The sequence below is a fragment of the Centroberyx gerrardi genome, chromosome 1, assembly GCF_048128805.1.
Source record: "Centroberyx gerrardi isolate f3 chromosome 1, fCenGer3.hap1.cur.20231027, whole genome shotgun sequence".
Lineage (NCBI taxonomy): Eukaryota > Metazoa > Chordata > Actinopteri > Beryciformes > Berycidae > Centroberyx > Centroberyx gerrardi.
The window spans coordinates 6,269,543-6,287,229 of NC_135997.1; the positions used below are offsets into that span (position 1 = coordinate 6,269,543).

Below are 17,687 nucleotides of genomic sequence, written 5' to 3' on the forward strand. Positions count from 1 at the left end.
CATCAACCAAAAATGTTAATAACAAAAAAAAAAGCATGAAAACAGTGGACAAAGTTTAATCAATCATATTTATTCTTTACATCTACCTGTATAGCAATTCCAGGAAATGTCTGCGCTAATGCAAGTGGTTACAAAAATAAAGCACATTCTTACGTAAATATATGACATGACAGAAAACTACACTTACAAATGTTGGATAAGAAAATAAGGGACAATATCACTTGAGTGTCTGTGCCTTTGTAGCTGTTAAACCAATTTATCAAAATTGCATGGATACTAATAACATTTGACAATGATGTACATGATTAGATTCAAGTACTGCACATGTTTAGATACATGTCAAGAGTAATTTACATGGGCAGTAAACAATCTGCAACAGTTCCAAAGGATTTCTGTTGGGCTTCACCAGCATTTATAGAGATAGATCATGGCATGGCTTGCAGCATCTCTCTCACACACACAAAATCTAAGTACATAAGACTACTGTGGAAGAAAGGGATTTTATATAATAAAACATGATTCTGGCAAATACGTCATCGTATGAAATACCAAATCAGTGCCTGCATTTCCTCAGCTTGTACTCACTGTAACCTTAACTTTTCTTTATCATTCTGTGACAAGTCTGTAAATATGCATTGAGTAGTAAACTGTAACAATGTGCTAATACTCTTGGTAAATGACCTCAGTCATCAATAGTGGTATTTAATTTAAAAAATCTGCTGCCTTTCCAACTGTACAATGCATTTTAGTGCATCAAAACATTATTTGACAAGCGTCCATCAACATAACTTGTTAGAGACTGGAATGACTTACATACGCCTATTTTCTACTGTAAACCATAGACAATGTTACTCTAAGGCAGTACCTCAATGTTAATACTTTAATATACTCGTCTGAGCGAGGAATATAGATACTGTATATATCCCACTGAGATACAGTGGCTTTTACAAACACTATGGCCAAATTAATCTCTGTTGGATTCATGCTTTATACCATCTTAAAGTAAAGAGCATAAACAAGGAAGTATGCGAAAGAAATGCGTAAATGCGGCAGCGCATTATATCAAAGAACTGTACAAGATCATGATTAAAAAGACACAAAAAACAATTGGATGGATGGAAGTTTCTCCTGTGTGTAAATTGTCCTCTCAGTTCCTGGTCAGGAGGTAAAGTGTTCAAAAAGGCAGTTGGGGTCTTTATTTTGGAAAAGTCTCCCTCTATTAAGCTATTGCCTTCGCCTCAGGTAGGAACGCCTCCCAAAACTTTATAAGCTGGAATACAGTTAGGGTGAGAAGAATGAAAGGCAAGTTAATAAAGCCTGCACTCAGTCGTGTTCAGAGCTGCAAAAATATCAGATTATTTAAATTAACACTTAGGTATTCATCAAGAAAGCAATTTGTATTGTCAATTCTTTGAGAGAAAGTACCTAAAACCCATGAATCAAGCGAAAAGTTTAGATGTGTGATAAAATGAAAATATTACCCGTTGCTGAGACTGCAACATTGACTCCAAATATTTGACTATCTGGCTCTTGAAGTCCTTGGCTTTTTCTTTCTGAAAAGGCGAAAGTGCTGTCATGTGTCATGCTCTTTGTCAATAGAAAGGCCATACAACAACAACAACAACAACAACAACAACAACAACAACAACAACAGGTAGGCCAAAAGCAAGTACATAAGCGTACCTCAAACCTGAGTACCTCCTTGCGTACAGTCACGCCGACCCTGTCGAAATCTCTCTCGTACTGAGTAACTCTCGCCTCCCACTGAGGACATACATAAGGAGAAACAGGAGAACCATTGACCTACTTGATTCAGGTGGCCTTGCCTATAATATTACTTTTTTAGTGCATGACAAGTGGCTTTGTCTGAGTTTATGTAGAACCAAAAGCAGGCTAGCAAGAGCTGTTGTGAAGCTGCACATCTGTGAACACAAGATATAATCTGAATTAACAGCTCATGGAGGGCTATAATTATCTTGAGACTGCTTGAATTGCTATATTATTGTCATACTTCACGTGATTACAGGGCCTGTAGTGATCTTGAAGAGGCATTTGACCCCAGTTCAGTGCTGTACCAGTGGTGCGGTCCCTGTCTCCGTTACCTCAGTGATCTCCTCCTTGGCCTGCTGCAGTTTGTCCGGCTTGTTGGCCCACAGCAGCTTGGCCTCTGCCTCCCTCTTCTTCTGCAGCGTGCTCTGAGCCTCCTGCCACCGCTGCCACGCTCGCATGCGCTGGTCAAAGCAGCCCTGTGCACATCCACAGTCACAAATATACAACATAAAGTTGAAGTGAATGTCAATTCCCTAATTAAAAGGTAATGTTGCTGTAACTACCCAAGGTTTGTCTCCATGCCTTAACTCTACCTACAGCTACCATTTTAGGACTGTGAGCATACCCGGACGGCACCTAGCAGGCGGATGTAGTCGCCCAGCATCTCAGCAAAGATGAAGAAGTCACTAGCTGCCTGCTCCTGATGCAGCTGCTCCATCTTGTCCTCCACCTCTGCCAGCTGAGACAGGGCCCGCGACAGGGCCGTGTTGTCCTCAGAGTTTCCCAGCATGGCCATGCTTTTGGCAAATACTGCTGTGTTCCCACACAGCTCTGGTACAGGGGGAGGAAACACAAAATGTATCCATGTAATAACTCAACTCTGTCCAGTTGTTTAACCTCGAACAGACGTAACAGCTGGACTGTGCTCTTTTGTTGCCTCAAATGAGAGAGTTTGATTACAATTACATTTTTTTCTTTGGTGAAAATGAAAAAAAGATTCTATATATGATATAAGGTGTAGCTCACCCTTCCTGTGATTGACCAAGGAGTCGACCACAACATGGAGCTTCCTCAGCTGCTGCTCCTCACTCTCCACCTCCTGGAACTTGTCCTCAAACCACTGGGACACACAGCAAGAACAGGACAATGTCAAGAAAACAAACAACCAGACAATCCCATCATTTCTAGAATGGCAGACTATTTGTCCTTATATAGTTGGAAGTTAGACAGTTACATTGTCACAATACATTGTGATTAAAAAAAAAAAGTCACATTATGAGTTGCAAAGCTTAAACATGTATCATAATATAAGTTACAGTTGTTAACTACAACTGGTTAACAAAATTCATGAATCATTATTACAATTAAAACTAACAACAAACTGTCCTTCCTTATTCATTTACAGGGGAAGCATCAGCTAATTTTAGATGCCAAAATTACAAATGGGGTGAAGTAAGGGGGCTTCTGGTTAGAGCTGGGCAATAATTCAATATTATCATTTATTATCTTTCAATAGAATCATATTGTGATTAAATATTGATATTGATTGATCATGATACACAACTCTATTGTCTAATTTGATGATAAAAAGCAAATACTAATTAAAATCTCTAACAAATGAGATCTGAAACAAATTAGGGAGTATTATTTGAAAATTACAGTTTTAATCACACTTTATATTACCATGCAGATCAATGCAACGAACAGTAATTTGACTATATATATATATATAACATGATATGCGCATGTTAGCAGATATTGTTATGTATCGATATCGTAATAATTTCTTAGGATTATTGTGATAGTCATTTTCTCCATATCACCCAGCTCTACTTCTGGTATATACAACATGAACATTTTCTGGCGCTTTCAACACAGGATACTTCCAGTGCTATGAGGTTTATCATATAGCATGTATCAGACTCTGTACCACATATGTGAGCCAAATCCACAATAGTCTCATTTTACGACACTGCATCTACAATGATTCAGCCCTTACGGTGTCAGACTCATTCATCTTGATGGTCATCTTGTTGACAGCATCTGATGCCTTATTGATCATTTTGAGGAAGCCAGCTCCACTCAACGTCTGGGTGTTCACTGCCCTGGGTAGCTGAAAACACAAACACACACACACACACATCTGGCTCCTAGATTGATACTTAAGGTACTTGAGTAATACAATAGCCTTAGCAACAACAGAAGATTAAGCTGTTTTTGGGCTGTACAATTCAAATTGGAATAACCTTGGACAAATTTGATTAACTAGTAGTAGTTTGGACAGACGCCAAACACACACAGCGAATCAGCCACTGTATTTCCATCTCAGCCTTCTCCCAAACTATTGAGGTTAACAGGTCCGTCTTTTTTACAGTTCCAAAAAAAAGCATTAAAATATCTATCAAATATCTCCAAACAGTACGTGCAGCAAAATCCAACACAGTGCAATAGTTTGGCAACAAAACACTTGGAATATGCTGCAAGAGCTGTTTGGAGATATTTGATAGGTATTTCAATGCTTTTTTTTTTGGAACTGTAAAAAAGACGGCCCTGTTAACCTCAATAGTTTGGGAGAAGGCTGAGATGGAAATACAGTGGCTGACTCGCTGTGTGTGCTTGGTGGGTCTATGAACTTCAATGGAGTTTCAACTGACATGGGCTGAGTAGATAATGACTGAATTTTCATTTTGGGGTGAAATATTCCTTTAAATGATATGTAAAAGCATTATTTGCAAGCATGGAACAAATATCTGAAGTCGATAAGGATGAATTAGGGGCTCTTTAAAGGATGCGCAAGCCACAAAGACAATCTGCTATAAATGAATGCCAGACATTCCTGTGGTATGTAAGTGAGTGGGCAAGTCTTTCAATATTTTTTATTTATTTATTACAAGCCAAATTTTAAAAACATGCAGAAACTATTAATCACTACAAAAGCCTCTATGTCTGAAAATCTCCTACCTCTTCTTTCTCCAAGAACTCACGGACGTCAGGGTCTTGCAGTAGCGATGGGTGACACACTATTCTCTGGAGATATCTGGAAAAAAATACAGCAGAAATGTGAAATGAGTAACTGGAATGAGGAGCATCAAAGAAGTACTATGAAGTCGTGCCCAAAGGCCACCACATTTATACCTAGGGCTGGGCGATAATTCAATATTATCGTTTATCGTCTTTCAGTGGAATCATATTGTGATGATATGAAGATATTTTGATATCGTGACACACATTTCTGCTGTCTAAATTGATGATGACAAGCAAATTTTACTTAAAAACTCTCATAAAATGAGGTATGGTAGGAATATTATTTGAATATTTCTGTTTTGTTTGAAATCACACCTAACATTACCATTCGGTTCAATGAGATGAACATTAATTTGATTATTTAACGTGATTTTGCATACATGAACCATATCGTGATATATATTGATATCGAGAAAAATCCTATATTATCATGATATTGATTTTAACCATATCGCCCAGCCCTATTTATACCACATATTTACACATCACATTTAAAAAAAAACCATAGAGATATGCATGGAGAGAAAGCTAGATAAAATAGGCCCTGCGGGTAGGGACCACAAAACATAATTGCACTTCCACTGAAACTCACTGGCCTGGTAATAGTCGGTGCATGCATGGCACACTATAAATCTCATCTGTCATTTAGTTTATCATTTAACTGTATGAAACATCTGTGGATTCTTACCTCTCCAGAGCTGCTCTCCTTCTCTCCACAAACTCTCCTGATGAGGGATCGTCCTTTCCCACCTTAACTTTTGTCATTCCTGTTGGTCCAAAAAATAACAAAAGGCATAAAGGCAAAATTAATATAACCCATGGACTTGTTTGGTAAAGAGAGACTGTAGAAAAGACATGGTTACCCACCTACGACGCTTTTCTCCGGTGGTGGTGGAATGATGCAGCCATTGAGTGACTGCTTCACTGACAGCTTCTCATACAGACCCAGGAAGTCACTGAAACGTCTCCTCACAGAGAAGGTCTTATTCCTGAACATGGGCAGGGAGGTCTGGTGGTAGGGACAGGGACAGTGTAAGAGGAAATATAGTACACAGTATTTAAAAACAGATGGAATAGATATTAAAATAAGATGTGTTGGATTTTGCTTCTGAACACAATCTTGACTACAAACCCGAGTGGAAACTTTGTAGGCCACATACGCATTCATGCCGTCTCCTACAAGGACAGAAGACATTGGCAAGTTACAAAGACGAGAAATATTAAGGTTTCAATTGGACATTAATGTGGCAATGCATGTAAAGTAACTGCTTAGTTTGCCAAAATGACCTGGTTCAACTAAAAGTTAACTATTCCATCATAAACAAAATAAATATTTTCAACTATGTGTCCAATAATTTCAAACTGATTGAAAATGCATTTGCAGATTTACTGACAGAAATGCTAGCTGTACAGTAGTTCCAACAAACTGATAGTATGGGAAAAGAAACTGACCAACTTTCTCAGGGTTGGTGACAGCAACATCCACGTCAAAGCTATCCTGAGCTTCTTCCTCCTCCAGCTGTAATGAATAAGCAGATAGTAACACAAATTCAAGCATTCACAAATAATTTGAACATGTGGCAGCAATTGTCCGATTGGTGGGTGACTATAAAGTAGGCATTTTAGCCTAACATGGCATGCAATTAATTGTTTGTAAGCTCATGGGAAGCTCAGCCCTGCCCTGTACCTGCTCCATGGACTTGGGCTGCATTGCTGCTGGGCTTGGGGTGAATGAGGTGGCAGGTCGAGGGCCGGAGGAGGCGGGTTGCTCTTTCCTGGCTGAGCTGCTGGGCTTCTCTGTGGACAGCTCCACATGTGCATCTGCGTTACAGGGAAGGAAAGCACTTAAAAAAAAAAAAACAGAAAAGGAAAGGCAAACAATAGACTAAAGCAGACTACAAGACTGTTCAAATGTCGCTCGACAAGGTCAGTTCAGACTAAATGACTGGTCTGTTTATCGTCCCGTCTGGAGGCTGTTCACACTACACCACAGGGCAAAGATGGGGCGTCACAAACATGAAAAGATGGATTGATCCAGATTTTATGATGAGTTTATACCACTTTATATGAGATTTATTCCTACAAATAAAAATGTATAAGCAAGTAGATTTGGGAATTTACTAGGGCTGAACAATTAATTGAAATTTTATCGAAATCGCAATATGGCCTACTGCAATTTTCAAATCGCAGGAGGCGCAATATTTGTTAAAGGCGAAATGTGTGTCAAAATGCCATTTTAAATTAAATATTGTCGTGCTGCAGAGATGTCCTGGCCTACACATCATATTCTACAGACTTAAGAAAACATCTTTGTTTGGTACAGATCCCCGCAAAAATCACACCATAATCATTTTAATACGTTTTTCAATGAAAATGAAAATAATGATGTAAAAATTATCATTCCCTCTAATATCGCAAATGCAATATCAGTCAAAATAATCGCAATTAGATATTTTTTCAAAATCGTTCAGCCCTAGAATTTACTGTATGTACATAGGAATTGTTTTTGGTCAAAAGCGACTTCTCATCCAGTTCATTGTCTTTTTCTTCCCCCGGGAGCTAAACTCCCATTGGCTGTTGCCAGAATCACTCTCAGATTTCAGTCTTGTTGAGTCTTGGACCGTTTCACGCTACACAAGCCCGACCAGACTGGGCCCGACCAAATCAATGGGTGTGGAAGAAAAATTAACATGCATGTATGTACAGCTGAACTGGGGCCCCTCAGAGAATGTACGGTTGCATGGTGAAGGTTCACCTCACTGATAACCCTTAGCCCATAACTTACTAGGTCAGAGGCTTCTTGACACAAGTGGCTCCTGTCCTAGACTAATCTGTAGATTCTCTCTAAAACTAAGACATAACATATGTGTTTGTAACCTTTTCCTGTGACCTGTTCCCATGTCAGCACACTCTGTGCGCCCTTGAAAGATACATAAAGACCAGCTCAAACCTATTCTTCTTCGAAGAAGTGTATGTAGCCTCCATGCTGTGTGCATCTCTTCCTCTCGAGACTCCTTTCAATAAATATATACTCAAGTAAGACGAATCTCTGACTCCGGAAGTTTTTCCTCAACAATGGGAAAATATCCTTTCAGGCCAAAAGGCCAAAGTCTCCAGTCTTGAACCTGTTCCCACTGCAGGATAATCTCCACCAACTGTTGTGCCCGAGTGCCCTCCTCCCCCACCCTCGCCTCCCCATGCCCCGACTCACCCAGACAGTCGGGACGGTCCAGTTGGGCTCAGAGCCTATGTAAATTCACCTAGTGTGACTTAGGCTTAAGCTGGTCAACCTTACAAGGCTTGTTATCCTATTTAGACAAGCAATTAGACAAGCAGAGCAAAGGCAAAGCTAAGTGGGATGAAATGGAAGGCGGTTGTGTTCGTCTCCTTACCTGCGAACAGATCGTTGTCATCATCAGACTGAACTCCGTTGGACCTGGCAGTGTTGCTGAGGTCAGGAGCCGTAATGCCGGCTTCCTCTTCACTGAACAGATCTGGAGGCTCCTCACTAGCACCGTCTGGCTGGGAAACCCCTCGACTCACAGCCGCAGGGTTGCTCTACAGACAGGTGTGAGACAACTTTGAATGACAGGTGTGAGACAACTTTGAACATACATTTGAGACACGTAAGGAAACGCACAAAGAAGAGGACAAGTTGATGCCCTGTCCCCTGCAGTTAAAGACGTTTAGCAGGCACAGATAAGCACTAATAAGGAGGTGGCTGGGTGGGGTCGACTACCAAGTTAAGTACAAGTTAGATTAAGATGAATTCCTAACAGAAAATATTAGATGTAGGCTGCTGTCCAGAATGTGAGAGGTTACATGTAACACTTGAATTTGTTCAGCTCCCATCTGAATGCGGTCAAAGAACTCTTTATTCCAACTGAAGTTGATTTTATTGATAAATATAGCCTTTGACTCCAGGAGGTGTGTTAAGGGATGTCAATAATGCTGGTTTCAGTAATTGCTGTATACCAGTCTGTTGGTTGTTGAAGCATTTTTTTTCTCACTTAAGTTATTAACTGTTACATCTTGGTGGCTGATGTATCTGATGTGTTTTTAGGTGTTCATGTACCGTTATCCGGTCTCAGTGTTGTCCTATGTTGAACTCTGTTAGCTGCAAAACAAATTCCCCCTCGGAGATAATAAAGCTTTACTCCACTGTACCCTACTATTCTCTAAATGGAAGCTTCTTTAAATTAAGCATTAAGCTTTAAATTAAGCACCCGGGAAGGCCGGAGAAAACAAATGCAATGATAAAACTTATTAGTACCAAGTCCAAAAAATACTCAAAAATAGTAAATTAGTGAACTACTAATTGACTTCAGGTAAGTTCCTTAGTTAGCTCGGTTGTTTTTTTTTAACTTAAGTTGACGACATATTATTCCTTTCTATCAGTGGTTCCGAGGTATTTTGGATGCCATGAATGAGGGTCAGATAAAGAGGTTGCCAAGCTAACTTCCTCACTAATGCAGCTGCCAGCACAGCACACACCAGCAAGCCATTACTAATAGGAAAACATTTCGTACTTACGTTACTAATAAAGATATCCTCGCCCTCGTCGCTGTCTCCATCTGCCATGTCAGAAAGTCCTGGTTCTGGTTCCTCTGCTGCAGGGAAAGGAGGGGGAATCCGATCCGAGCTGGCCGCCATATTCCTTGTTGTGAGAATGACAGACGTAAGCGGAAGTTGTAGGGGCAAGGAAGGAGAAAAGGGGTGGAGCGACCTCTGCTGGTTACTAAGCAACATGTCAGTTGTCATGTTATTTTGTACCATTTTATATTTATGATAGGCCTACATTATTTTCAGATATTATATAGATTACTGTTATTGTATTATCTGTTTATTTCATTACTGATGTTTTAGGTTTGGTTGTTTTTATTGTTTTCCTTCTCTGATGTTCTGTGAAGCACTTTGTAACCTTATTTCGAAAAATACTCTAATAAAGTTTATACAATATACGAAATAAATAATAATAATCATGATAAATAATAAATAAGCAATAAATAATAATAATAACGCTGCTATAACAATACATTTTATTATTATTATTATTATTAGTATTATTATTATTATAAGTAGTAGTAGTAGTAGTAGTATTACTATTATTACTGTTATTAGTAGTAGTAGTAATTTTACTGTTTTAATAAAGCAGGCACATCGTCACTTGGGTATGCACATAAATTGTTTTCACAGCTTGATTGGGTTCATTTTCAAACACAGTAACAAAGAGGGGAAAGGGTTTTTATTTGATGTATTTATAATTTTAAGTCATCACCAGCTCAGTGGTTGCTTGGACCAGTTTGATGCAAGTTAAAGGATAAAGGAGTGAATATTGTCTCTGTATGAAAAGGACAAAGCTACAGTGACTAGTGTTTCCCCTGAGATTTTTTGTAGCTGCAGTGGCTGCAGAAAATATTGGGTCCTGGGGTGAACTGACAGCACTTCCAACAATGTTCTTATAGAATGACTAAAAAGTCTAAATGAAGTTATACCTGATTTATAGGGAAGAGACAAGACTGGACAAGGACTTTTTTATTAATATAGCTCTAGCAATGGCTGTTAAGATGTGAGGAAAAAGTTTATATTCTGCAACTGCTAAAAAAAGTGCCTTGTTTTGTTATAACGGCTCTCTGCTCATAAGTCATGTCAGTGGATCTTTGTGTAGTCGTACAGCTGTAATGTGGCAGTGCATTATCCTCCAGGTCGGCTTTATGAGCAGCATCAGACATGGAAGCAAAAATGGTTTACCAAATAAAAAATTTAAATATTGCACTGACAGAAAATTTCTAGAACAAAACGCACATGCACACGCACACACACACACACACAGCCTGTAGGGATCTCCACCAGAAGTTCATTATATTTGCTGGCCCTTTCGTGTGCCACAGTCCTGTCTTGTTCCCTTTGAAGAAATATCCTTCATTATTTAATGTCAGACTTGAAACAGAGTTGACCTGAGACTACTCTGACACAGAGAGACAGAGCCTGTCACTCTGAAACTTACCTGCAGGGAGTTGGACTTGATGTGAACAATTATGTCTTTATACCGAGTTCCCTGAATCTCTGACTTGACCGCTGCAGCTCTGCAAGGCTTGAGAGAGGTCATCTACTACTGTACACCAATTTAGCATTATATTGTATATGTGGGAGGGCCAAGTATTAATGGGTCAAAAATGCAGCATACACCAAGATTCATCTACAACAGAAAAATCAAAAGGTCTATCAGACTGTAGAAGTTATTGTATTAAACCATGATGCAGACTTTAGATTTTTCATAACAGTTCAATGGGGTTCTTGTGGGCTGAAGTCACTTTGTAGTCTCATATCCATTACTAATTCTTTACATTGAGCCTTAGAAGTTTTTGGACAGCAACACACTGATGTTTTGGCTGATGTTTGATGCAAAATGACACAATGACTGATGCAAAATACACCTTCAGTTTGAGGGTTTTTCAGCCATTTTGATTGAACAGCTAAACAAATACAGCCCTTTTGCATATACCTCCCATAACATTAGTGCCAAAAGTGTTTGGATGGATTAGATTATATTTCAGGTAATTAGGTGATCTTAATGTGTAATGACTGCTAGAGGGTTACAATACTTATTAATAATTAATAATAATCTTTCCAATTGTTTTTAGATTTCATTTGCTAACAGAGATCTTTGTTTACTTCAATTCCTTTAGCCAAGCTTGTACACGTTAGCTTTTTTCAGTTTTCATAACTCAAAATGCAGGTCTGTTTCAATGTTTACAAATATCTAATGCAATCCACCTTTTCAACTATGCCAGCATAGCTTGAAATGGACACCAGCCACCAGCCAGATGCTGTGTCAGTTCCATCAGATGCTTTTCTTCATCCTGTCTTACATGCTAAAAACCACGTGACAAACAGGATTGTAAAATTTTGATGAACACAATTGCAAACATTGCTGATTGACAAAACTTTTTCATGTTACAGCATGTACCAAACACTCATGGTTAGCTGTTCACATACTGTCAGTCTGTATCAAGGGCTCAGTCAATCAATGTGAACGTGACAAATATCTCAGATCCAAAAATTTGAAATAAACAAAGGCAGTAGTGAAGTGATAGTATTTCAATGGGGATGCCAAATTGCAGTTATGGAATGGGGCTTTTAAGAATTTTTGACTTCATATATACGGTAAATGACTCCTGAACTGAATATAGTCTTTATCTTTCACTTTTGGCACCCTGAAATAGGGGGACTGTGTACAAAAGAGGCTTTAGTTCTATAACAGTTCACCCAGTGTGGCTGAAAAACTCTAAAATTAAAGCTGTCAGTAACATTTCACATTCAAAGTAATAGGATTATTGAACCAAAACTCAATACAATGTTTTGCTGCCCCAATACTCCTACAGTGAACCACTTACACAGTGAGGAGAATGTCTGGAGAGAGTATTACTGAGAATACTTCCCTACACTGTACTGAACCGTAAATGTCAAGTTATACAATTTGCATCTTGACAGTCATATGAACAAACATATGTTTCATGAAAAAGAAGACGAGTAGAAACATGAACTTTGTTAGTATTCATAATAGTTTGTATACACAATGTATAGGAGCACCAATAAAAAAAAATCTCATTTTTTTCCAAAACTTTTTTTGAACATTTTTTAAAAAGCCACAGAATTTTTCTACAGAAAGCAAAGGGAGCTCTGTACATAAACAAGCAACAACAGAATTCCTCATCGTGAGCAGCACAGTAAACTCTGCCGCTCAAATTCATATCATCTCTGAAGCAAAAAATGAACATAAAAAACAAGACCAGCTGCCTGCTGCTAACCTAGGACACTACGTTACACAAACAGCTTGATATTTAAAACACAAGATATGTAAGAAATGTACTTTTCAAAAATTGTGAAAAAGTGCAATACAGGTTCAACTGTTTACAACTTAATAGATTATTTCCCAAATGGAGTCCGGTCCTTTTTCTCCCCCCCTCTGTTTTCAATCAATTTTTTTTTTCCCCAAAACATGTTCCTTTTGTATCCATAGTTAAAATCTCTTACAGTTATATTGACATTCATGAGGATGTACATTTATGAGAAACATGGTATTCACAAAAGTAGAGCAAATTACTATGATTGCAAATGACAAATTTCTTTGGGTAAGAGGGTAGATGAAAAACTAGTTTCTTACATGAACATACTTTTAATTTTTTTTCCTTTTTACATTGGAATTGTGTATAGAACAAGCTTTTTTTTTTTTTCTTCATACAAAAACTACAATGTAAAAAAAATCTGGGAGTCCCATTCAAAAGGCCAACATCTTTGCATCGTATAAGATTTGAAAAAGAACCAGGGCGTCGCATCTCATGAGGAACACCGGGAAAAAAAAAAATCAACAAACACTCTCCACTGTGGGAAACGCACACCTGGTTCGGCAATACAGACTTCTGAAACCAAATATTGGCTTTTGGAAACAAGACACACATTTGATAGAACTTCTCATACAATAGATAACTCGTCTGCTGCAGATGACTGATTGACTGGGTGCTGGGTGAGGTTTTTGGGGGTCGGTACCCCTAGTCCAAGGAAACCCCTGACCTGGATATACTGTCAAATCCCATAACAGGATAGAAACTGCCACCTTTTGACCGGCAGTGACAGTGACTCGTCGGAGGCGTCACAGTACGACTCCGAGCGACATCCTTGGAGGGCCGAGTCATCGAGAACATCCAACATTACAAACACGTTGGTAAGGCTTTTTAAACGGAGCTCCCACAACAAAGACTGAAAACATTTCAATGTACAAAGGGGGGCAACACAATGCCAGAGAAGAATGCAAGAATCCATTCAAAATGTACTGTAGAAACACATGAGGCATCTCTCCCCTGTTGATATGAAAAGTGAGCTTCAAGACTCAATTTTAATCCCACTTTCATCCCAAATAATAATGACACAATGGGAAACATCAAAAGAATGAGGCAGTTTAAAAAAACAAAAAAAAAACATATGTACATGTCTATAAGGATATGTGTGTAAAAAATAATACATAAAACATAGAAAATAATAAAAATTCATGGCACAATATATGACACAAGGGGAGTAAAAACAAAATCTGCTTTAAAATGACCACGTTTATGGATACTGTAGGCTTGTAAAGGGGGACTGATATCCAATGTTCACTTCACTGAAACGGCCCAATAGATATACAAAATGCACAAAGAAATGACACTAATCAAACAAACACTGTGTGTAGACTGTGCTGCACGAGCACCAACATCAATACCAGCATATTTTTGGACTTTCTCCTTTTGACTTGACATTGAATCAACCGTGTCTTGTCTTGAGCGCTCTCCCGTCGCACACCAACAAAACCTATGTATTTTTGCTGAGGAAAAATTCACAATCTTCCGGTTGAAAGCGACCAATGTTAATAGTTTATCGTCTCTGAGAATGTTTCTTCATAAAAAGGTGAAGCGTCTCACTTTTCTTTCCCTCTCATGGCCATCTCCTTCCTGAGACTGAGCAAGGTAAGCCAAAAAAAAAGTTCGTAAGTTTCAGCCTGGAGTTTTTCTCTGCAGGGGGACGTGAGAGTTCATTAGGCGTAAGAAGCCGTTTTGTGTCCACGAGCCTCTGGCTCCCGAGTTGTTTGTTGGGGTTTGTCTTGCGTATGTTGAATTTAGAGTGTGTGTTTTCCTGTGTGAATGCGTGTGTTTCTGCCTGTGTGAGTGAATGCGAGAGAGAGAGAGAGAGAGAGAGTGTGTGTGTGTGTTTGAATGTGTGTGTGCATGCTCATGGCGCTGTGGTGATGGCGTTCAGGTCCTTCATCAGGCCCTCGAGGTGGGCCATCTCCTCGGTCAGCTCGTCAGGCTCGTAGCTCTGGGGGAGAGGAACAGGGTTACTGCGGGGGGCGGGGGAGGGGCAGGGGGGGAGGGAGGCAAGCACCTGGAGGGAGGAGGAGAGGAAAGGAGAGGAAAGGAGAGGAGGAGAGGGTCAGTCAGGGATCTTTCACAGAGGGCAGGGAGTCATATGGGTGGGGTGAGGCGAGCTGGGGAATGGGTCAATGGGACTGAAGCGCCGGAACGACGACGACAAAAGATAGGCAGACCAAAGCAAACGACCAGAACCAAAGAGAAGCCAATGTCCACAGACGATCAATAGCCAATCAAGGATTAAAGACATGGAGAAAAGATTCGATGGTAAAAACAAATTCATTCCAGTTATGGGTTTTGTTAAAATCAATTGTTGAAAATTAAATGAAATGATATCAAAAGGCAGCCGACAACACCACAAAAACGGTGAGAGTGAAGTTGGAAAGAAAAAAGAGAGAAAGAACAAACACAAAAATGTGGTTAAAATCAATGTCCAATATAATCCAGTGCCCAAACAAAACCTGACATGGGTTTGGAATGTGTGACTGTTATCATAATTTCAGAAGACATAATTGAGATGTGGCACTATCTATATCATCATGATATTACTTTTGGTCAAATACATATAACTAGAAAAACATTCATCACCATTAGCCTTACAAAAACAATCCCAGCCACTTGCGTCTCCCAAGGGAAGAGGCCACAGTGCTAGCAGCGGCCTGCGGGGGGCGCCATACTCACGCTGTCCACATCCTCCAGCATCTTGCTGGTCTCTGGCACATCAGGGGCGTTGGGCACGGTGACGACCATGGGTGTGCGCGTCCTGCCCAGCGTCCCGATGGAGGCTGTCTTGACGACGTGGGGGTGAGACGGGGGACCTGAACCAGAAAAAGAAATGCACACAGAAAAAAAACACACAATGTTCAGTAAAGACAACAAATAACCTGCAGCCTCAGTTAACAAACTCCTTCCTTATTCCAAATGACATCTGTCTGGGTGATTTAGTGTGTGTAACGTCTAGGTCACCCTGATTCTAAGTCCGGTTGGAACATCCTGACCATTGGGGTGAGTCTGGGCCGATGGTTGGCCAGATTATCCTGCTGTAGCGTGAATGGGTTTAAGACTGGAGACTTGGGTCCAACAAGATTTTTTCAAACATGTTTTTTTTATTTTGTCGGGCCGAGTCTGGTCAGATTCGTTTAGTGTGAAGCGGTTCAAGACTCGTAAAAGACTAAAACCAGAGACATCCCGGGCAACAGCCGATGGGAATTTAGATACAGGGGGAAGAAAAAGAGAATGATCTGGAGGAGAAGTCATTTTTAACAACTCCCACTCACATAGATAGTTCACATCAGTAGAGATTCACATCTCTCGTTGCTCCACTCTTGATAAGCTGCTATACAATTTATTTGAAGGAATAAATCTCAGAAGAAATGGTGTGAAATTACAAATAAGTGAAAGAAGTCACACAATTCTTCATCAGTGTTCTTCTTGCTATAATGTCACTTCAGAATACAAGTTAGAACACATGAAGCAAGTTATACCTATTTTTGTAATTGTACTTAAAAAGAACTGTTCTGAATGAGTAGGAATATGTTTTTGAATGATGAAACCATCGTTAAAAAAAACGGTCGTTTAGTCTGTCTGATTTGTACAGTCTTGTAGTGTGAACAAGGCTTAAGAGTGTGTGTGTGTGTGTGTGTGTGGCCGCTCACCGGTTTGAGCGAGCAGGGGGGTACTGGGCAGGGCCGGCGACTCGTATGTTGGGTGACCGGTGGCGGGGATGGCGGGTACGGCGAAGCTCTTGAGCGGGTGGGCGTGGGGGTGCGGGTGGGCGGGGCGGTGGGGCGGCAGGTTGCTGGAGTAGCTGGGCTCCTCCTCCGTGGTGCTGGAGCCGTGGTAGCTGCCCTCCGGGTCGGCCAGGAGCTCCGAGGGGCAGGAGGCCTGGGACGAGGCGGTGGCTGGGGGCAGAGGCTCAGAGCTGGGAGTGTTCCTCACCGACTCTGAGGAGGGGAGGGGGGGGAGGAACGAGGAGACGGGTTTACAGGCTGCGTCCTCAGGCTTTGGAGATATGGACAGAAACCTGGACAGGCATTAAGCTAACGCCCATCCCACATTTATGCACCTATTAAAGTCAAAGTTCAAAGGACACAGGTTCCCTATAGGCTTGGGTAAAAGTATCTTGAAGTCTTTATTATTTCAAGTTTTTTCTAATAAAAATGTCATTCAGTAATCATTAATGTTAGTCTATGTGGCAAAATGTAGTACAGAAGATTTTGGGAATCCTCTAGTATCAAATTTATAATATATTAACTAGACATTGTCTTTATTACAGGCTAATTACACCATATACGATGATGAGGGTTTCATATGCGACTAGGGTGCACTTATCGACATCCTCCTTCTGGCCCTTTTTAAGTGACTTGGTAGATTCTTGGCTGCCACCACCACCATTAAAGTTGCTCCCTCATTAAGCATTTTTAGCATTTAGGATTCATCTTGGACTCTGGACAAACCCTGGTCAGTAGCCACACCGTTAGAAATACATTTCAGGTTTATCGTATGCAGGGATCGGCCATTTTACATTTGCCGATGAGGTTCTTTCTTATCTGTAAAGGGAACTGTCCATCTTTCACGAACCCTCTGAATAAGGTGCTGAGAAAAACACGAGTTAGCGCTGACGGTGACCTTTAGAAGTTTCTTAAGCGAGAAGAGATTAAAACATGGCATAAACACAGAAAGGTCCGGAAAGTACGAGGTTGGTGTCCAAACCCCAGGTTGAGCCCTTAATCGCTCATTCTTTGCGACTTATCGACTAGACTGCACAACATTCGAATCAATAGCACATCTAACTGCGTCCCTGGTGGGAAAGTTGAGCTTGTTTTGGTGAAAGTCATGTGGAGTTTAGGAGAGCACAGAGGACATAAAAAAGTGATTTGGGAAGGCAAAAGAGTGGTTAGTACTGCTTTGGAAAACTCAAATATGAATGTAATGAGATGGCATTTCTGCTTGAATGAATGACTGAATGAATGAACGAATGAATGGAGA

The 17,687-nt window shown here is 40.2% G+C and overlaps 2 protein-coding genes across 3 annotated transcripts in view; both read right to left on the reverse strand.

The window, feature by feature from the left end:
* Nucleotides 1-58: 58 nt before the first annotated feature.
* LOC139929523 (sorting nexin-1-like) lies at nucleotides 59-9,474 on the reverse strand. Its single transcript, XM_071922443.2, has 15 exons — nucleotides 9,328-9,474; nucleotides 8,187-8,352; nucleotides 6,482-6,615; nucleotides 6,247-6,313; nucleotides 5,927-5,970; nucleotides 5,662-5,803; nucleotides 5,483-5,561; nucleotides 4,732-4,807; nucleotides 3,770-3,883; nucleotides 2,797-2,890; nucleotides 2,396-2,601; nucleotides 2,103-2,246; nucleotides 1,684-1,764; nucleotides 1,482-1,553; nucleotides 59-1,270 (listed from the first exon to the last, which is right to left on the reverse strand). The coding sequence occupies exons 1-15, from the start codon at nucleotides 9,445-9,447 to the stop codon at nucleotides 1,220-1,222; spliced, it is 1,590 nt and encodes a 529-aa protein (XP_071778544.2). The 5' UTR covers nucleotides 9,448-9,474; the 3' UTR covers nucleotides 59-1,219.
* A 2,864-nt stretch (nucleotides 9,475-12,338) lies between these two features.
* neo1a (neogenin 1a) overlaps nucleotides 12,339-17,687 on the reverse strand; it is a 160,000-nt gene continuing 154,651 nt past the window's right edge. Inside the window, exons 26-28 of one of the 2 annotated variants that reach the window (XM_078285438.1) lie at nucleotides 16,355-16,642; nucleotides 15,381-15,517; nucleotides 12,339-14,646 (exon numbers count right to left, since the gene is read on the reverse strand). In XM_078285438.1, coding sequence (XP_078141564.1) covers nucleotides 14,560-14,646; nucleotides 15,381-15,517; nucleotides 16,355-16,642 — 512 coding nt within the window. In that variant the 3' untranslated portion in view covers nucleotides 12,339-14,559. Of the gene's footprint in view, nucleotides 14,837-15,380; nucleotides 15,518-16,354; nucleotides 16,643-17,687 lie in introns of both variants that reach the window. The other variant, XM_078285442.1, reaches the window with a different exon arrangement.

What these genes read in the sequence shown, in the direction of transcription:
- LOC139929523 (XM_071922443.2), bottom strand. Translation starts at nt 9,447, where the DNA reads ATGGCGGCCAGCTCGGATCGGATTCCCCCTCCTTTCCCTGCAGCAGAG. An exon ending in CTTGGTCAATCACAGGAAGG is followed by an intron (nt 2,602 to 2,796) that starts GTGAGCTACACC and finishes CCCCTGTACCAG; the next exon opens with AGCTGTGTGGGAACACAGCA. An exon ending in CCAAGGAGGAGATCACTGAG is followed by an intron (nt 1,765 to 2,102) that starts GTAACGGAGACA and finishes GTATGTCCTCAG; the next exon opens with TGGGAGGCGAGAGTTACTCA.